Here is a 6,053-nt window from a genome sequence, read left to right as displayed (position 1 = left end):
ACAGCTATAGATACTGACACGTTCTTAACCTATATACAATTACGTCTGTGTTTCAGGCACACCAGTACCATTAGGTGCTTTTGAACTAGCAATGACTCCTGAAGCCCATAGATGGTATGCGAGGGAATCAGATAATTGTTGGTACGCCTGCATCACGTTGCATATGACAAGAGCATTGTGATCTGGGTACCCCTTCGAACCCACAGGAGATCGACCTATGCTTGCAGGTTTTACTGTATTAGAGAGAATTCAGACAAGGGCATTAAAGTGCCACTGAGAGTAAGCACAGCAGAAATGGGACAGATGGAAGGTCTCTCACTGCTAGAGATTTATTGTGGCTTGATGCTTGTTTCCAGTCTCTTAATGAGAGATGTTTATCTTGTGACTGGTTCTAGGTTCTGATTTTATAAACAAATGGCTAATAATAATATGAAAATAAAAATAGATTGATTGACACTGGAGCAATAAACATGCAGCACATTCAAATGGTTAGGACAAGTTTGTGATTTTATTCCCAGCTCAGCCACTGATTCATTATGTGACCTTGAGTGAGTCACTTAATTTCTCTGCACCTCCATTTCCCCATCTGTAGAATGGATACACTACTACTAAATTTCTATACAGTGTTTTGCGCTGTGCAGATGAACAGTGGCATAGAAGTACTTAACAGTAATATGAGTCACTCATCATACCATTGCTGAGATGTTGCATTTGGAATCATGGAGGACCAAATTTTCAAGAGAACTCCGAGCCAGATTCTCACATGCCCCATAGCCAGCAGCAACCACTGAGGCACTGACAGCCAACGCACCGAGCTCTTGAAAATCTGACCATTGGGACCCAATCCAGCTCCCACTGGAGTGACTCTCATTGACCTCACAAGAGTTAAATCAGTCCGATACTGAAGTGACTCATTTTGTGCCAGGCTGAAATTAGCTTATCCACATTACATTTCTGAATAGGTGGTTTTCTGTTTGTTTGAAGTGTATTTTCCACCAGCCCCTTTTCCAGCTGCTGAGGATCACTTGCCAACAATCTGACTGCCAGAGATTTTAATCTGGAGTACTCTGATGAGAAATTAAATCCCTAATAATCTTCTGCCCATAGTCTTCCCCTCACTTTTTGCACGTGCAACCATTTTAAACAATGGCACCAATTTATGACTCTACATACAGGTTTCAAGTGGGAACCCATCACAATGGATTTATTTTGATCTCTTGCAATTCAAAGAGACTGCCTGGCTTGATCAGTTTCTCAGTCTCCCCATACTCAGCTTGCAATGTTTAGTGTCCTGTCCCTCTCACCCATTGCTCAGCCTGAAGATTGCACTTGTAATTAGTGGTTTAAAACACAAACAAACAGACAAACTGGAATAAAATGTAGGACTATTCTTGTTGTTTTATTGAGAATGCCTCCTACTGCACATATAATTTCTGAACTATCCACTGACATTTTTAAGCAATCTACCCTACAATTTCTGTAGAGCTGGAAGACAGACCATTTTGCTCAATTAAACAAAAAACAAAACAGAACCAAAACAGCCTTTGGGATCATTGTATGTTTGGAACTAACCATTAAAACTGGCTGAGAAAATTTTTGCCTGACAACAAGAGATATTGTTGGGTGTCTATTTCTCATTCTTACAGCTAATCAAATGCAGCAAAAGGGATGGCTTATGGGGTCCACATTAGAACCAGATTGTTGTGGTATTACTAACTGTAATAGGCCCTGATCCTGCAAACACGCCCACAGGATCAGGGCCGACGAGGGGCGGGGGAGGAAGGGGGAAGCCAGTACAAACTACAGGGGCCCGGCGGTCCAGAAGGGAGCCCGGGGCCCGGCTTTGTCGGCCCTGTTTAGCCGGTCCACCCTTGCTGGGGGGCCCAAAATTTTTTTTTCACCGGGGCCCGAACCCGCTCTTGGCGGCCCTGCTGATTTCAGTAGGATTTCTCCTGTGCTAAGCGGTCACACGGTTGGGCCTATAACAGATCAGATCCAGGACCTCCCCAGCCTGTGCAAAGAGCTCTCTGCACATGGGCCATGCACTTTTAGGATTGGGGTCATGGAGAGGACTTCAAATTTATTTAGCTACATCAAGCTTTAATTTCTATTTTCTAAATAATATAGACCAGTTTGTAGCCTGAGGTTCTAATCCTACAAATACTTACACATGTGCTTAACTTGACTACTGCAAGTAGCCCCACTCAATCAGTGAGACTGCTCACAGTAGTCAAGTTAAGTATATGCATAAGTGTTTACAGACTAAGGCCTAACGGTTTTCTTCCTCCTCCTCCAACTCTACACTCCAAGGTAGAAATTACTTCTTTTTTTTAAATCTGCAACCTGGCTTCTTAACACTTTCATTATGTGCAATTTACTGAGAGCACCAAAGCCAGAGAAGTCACACTCCAAGAAGTTCCCATCTGCATTTAAAATGTTATTTTGTAAGCACCTATCAAAATTATCTCCCTGTCCTGAAAACTGCATGCTATGGATAATCTTTCACATCTCAGGGTAATTTATAGAACGTCTGCTATTTCCACTCTCTGCCTTTCCACCGCCAGTCTGAAAAAACAAAGGGTATTTAACCAACAACCTGCTAGATCTGCTCCTGTTACTTTTGAGCACCAGATCCAGGGCTAGTTAGTTATGTCAGTGAGGGGAGTTTAAATTTTTGTAAAAAATGGGGATTAGTCAGTATATAGGGAGGGCTTGGCGATCAAGGCAGTTAACAGAAAAGGGAAGAAGTGGGTAGTATCAACCTTAGTGGCCAGTTTATAAATAGAGACAAAGTGGTGAGATAATATCTTTTATTGGACCAACTTCTGTCGGTGGAAGAGACAAGCTTTGGAGATTCACAGACCTCCTGTTCAGGTCAGAAAAGATAACCAGCTGTGCACAGCTAAAAATGTTTATAAATAGATCTTACAGAGACAGGTGTTCCTCTACCAACCTGAGCAGAACAGATACAGCAGCTGCAGCAGTTTACCAGAAAGTAACAAAGACAGGATAGAGGAATGGAAGGTTACTGACAGAAGAGCTTGCAGGGGAATAGATTTAGGCACGTTCCTTAGACCTTTACCTCCTCTATAGCTCTTTGGTATTCAGTGGCTCTTTGTTGACACCCAAACTAATCTGTTGCATAACCACCCTCGATGTTGCTGTAAAATAATTTAGGAAAAGGAAGCGAGAGAATTCCCTAGCTGGGAGAGGAAAGCCAGTCCCTGGTTTAGCTAGAGGGCACTCTTCTCGTTACCAGCCTCTTTGCTTTACTTGCAAACAAAAGATAGAAAACCGGTGGGGTGGGGGGTGAGGGTGGAGGACGGCGAGAGAAAGGGAAGAAAGAAAAGTGAGATCCCAGGGTCAGCCGGGACCTTACCATTCAGCCGCACTGTGAATTGTCTCCTCCTGCGATCGTGCTCCACCTGGATGGGGCAGTTCTGCTCCAGGATATTGAGCTGAGCTGCATGTGCCATGTTGCTGGGTGGGCTGTGGCTTGGAATTTTGGGGTTGTTTTTTTTAACGTCTGTGCAGGGACAGAGAGATTTAGTTATTTCTAGGGCTGGACCAGCTCCTTCTCTCCCTGGTCAGCAGGGGGAAGGTACAGAACGATCACCGGCGGGGAGAGACATGATGAGCTCCTGCTGAAACTGACACACACACACAAAAAGCCAGGAAATCAGCTGTGAACTCACGTGCTGACCTCACAGCCAATGCCCGAGCAGCCTTTTTGTTTTGATACATTCCATTCGACTCTTAAAGGAACACTGCACCTTGAAACCCACCCCCATTCCCGCACCTTCTCCTCCTCTCCCCCTGCTCATATATCTAGAAGTGAACTTCTGTGCCGAAGGGAAAAGAATCACGCTGTCTTAAGAAAGGGGGTAGTTTTATGATTCATTTCTCCCCACCCCCAAGTGATTCATTCCCTCCTTAGAAATGATAGAGCCTGCTGATTGTCCTCAAGAGGCATCTGGACTTACCTGACATCACAGGCTTCCCTGCTCTGTGACACAATGGAAATCCGAAATCATTTCCTTTCTTTCTGTACCTACACGGGGAAATGTTCCGGCAAAGCTATGCCAGTACAGTCACACCACTCTAGTTATAGCAGTGTAAAGCCCCGTGTGGACGTTCTTACTACAGAATGAAAGTGCCTTTTTCTGGTTTAACCCAAGTTTGAAAGCAGTTGAGGGAATACACCTGTTTCCAAGGAACATATTTTTCTCTGTGGGTTGCGAAATCATGATGAGCGATACCACAGAGCTCACTTTAATTAACAAGTTACACTATTTTGCAAAAACAGAGCTAGAAACAAACTTATACATTGCAAAAACAAAGCTGCTGCAGAGGACAAAAGTTCCTGTGCAATCTGTCTTGTGAATTGAACAGGCTCACAAGTATTAAAAGAAAACATGTTCTTTGGCTTCGCCACCTTACAGGATACAGTCAGTCTTTAAAATTAAAAAATAATTAAACTGCATAGTCAGCGATTTTTACTGTGGTTTCAAATCATGCGCTATATGAAAGATAGAGGGCCCGATTTTCCACTCACAGCCAGTTGCTGCTCCCTTACCCTGAGCCCCCTGGCCCTGGAACAAGAGCCACTGCCACCCTTCCCTTCCCTGCTATGCAGAGGTGGCTGTCACAAGAGGCATCTCCACCAGCTTTTTGCCAGCAGTGAGTTCCCCAGCAGGAGGGGAATTCTTCACTGCTTCTCTCCAGACTCGAGCTGCTTTCAGTCCACTTTGTGCTGTGTTCATAGTGAAAAGTGAATTTAGCAGACCAGACAATCCAGGTCCTTTATTTAGGCCATGCTCCTACAGTGAACTCCATGTTGGAAACCTCTGTGTCCATGCAGCGCCCTACTGCAGGGATTTGTCAGTGCAGACCTCATTACAGTATCCCAGTCTTGAGTGAATCTCAGACAGATGTTCCTTCTCTATGCCCTGGTCTCCATTGGACACTGGATTATACTCCATTTGATGCTGTATACATCTACTCTAAGTACCTAGGTAAAGACTTAATACAAGTTCCCAGTATACATTTGTCTGACAGTTTTCACACAATGCATTGTTAGACTGTGGAACTCATTGCCAAGGAAGTTGTGCAAGCCAAGAATTTAGCAAGATTCAAACAGGAACTTGACTATTATATGGATATCAAGAATACCCAGAGTTATCTTCAGACTTCAGGTCTTAGTCCAAGCTTTAGCTGCTAGAAATCAAGATGAGACTTAATGGGGGGGGAGGGCAGATTATCCCACAGCTGCCCACAGTGGGGTTCTTGCTTCCTCCTCTAAAGCATCTACTGCTGGCCACTATCAGACTGAATACTGGAACAGATGTCCACAGATCTGATCCTGTATATATGGGCATTCCCATATTCCCATTTTTTTCTCTCTACGAACGAGTGTGATACATTTGAGTGAAACTGCTTTGGACAAACTTAAAAAAATACAGTTTAAAAGATTATTGGAGAAGACTACATTATTGTTATTCTGTATCAAATGGTAGGGAACTGGGAATAATAATATTTAATAATTAGTAATACTTTGTCCATCTATAGTGCCTTTAAACCAAAGATCTCAAGGAGATTAACAAACTTGAATTAATTAACGTCATCAAGTCTTTGTCCAAGGTCACACCCCATATAAGTGAGGCAGGATGGTCCAGTGGTTTGCATGTTAACTTCAGGCTCGGTAGACCTGGGTTCAGTTACTTTCTCTGACACAGACCTTTTGTGCCACCTTAGGCATGATACTTAGTCCCTGTGTATCTTTTCTCTCTCAGAGGTGTTGCGAGGATATATACAGTAAAGATTATGAGGAGTTCAGACACTAGTAATGGATGCTATATATGTACCTTAATAGAGGGAGCTAAGCTTAATAGTCCTGACTAGTAGCCCACTACTGTAACTAATAGACAATGCTGTCATCTGTGTAGCTCCACATAGTCCTGTGAAAGATTTACCAAGAAACATGTGAATTAAATGAAAGGGAGAATTTAATTTAATGTGGACAAAAGCCAGCTCCACACACCTGGATTCTTTCA

General features: G+C 43.4%; 1 protein-coding gene across 1 annotated transcript in view; it reads right to left on the bottom strand.

The window, feature by feature from the left end:
- The window catches only part of NATD1 (N-acetyltransferase domain containing 1), a 36,410-nt gene extending 32,702 nt beyond the window's left edge, over positions 1-3,708 (bottom strand). Inside the window, exon 1 of the mRNA XM_039493165.1 lies at positions 3,380-3,708. Within this exon, the coding sequence (XP_039349099.1) occupies positions 3,380-3,476 (97 nt within the window). The 5' untranslated portion in view covers positions 3,477-3,708. The remainder of the gene's footprint in view (positions 1-3,379) is intronic.
- Between the last annotated feature and the right edge of the window lie 2,345 nt (positions 3,709-6,053).

This window comes from Mauremys reevesii, linkage group 10 (genome assembly GCF_016161935.1).
Source record: "Mauremys reevesii isolate NIE-2019 linkage group 10, ASM1616193v1, whole genome shotgun sequence".
In the NCBI taxonomy this organism is placed as follows: domain Eukaryota; kingdom Metazoa; phylum Chordata; order Testudines; family Geoemydidae; genus Mauremys; species Mauremys reevesii.
This window is presented reverse-complemented; position numbering and strand designations above follow the sequence as displayed.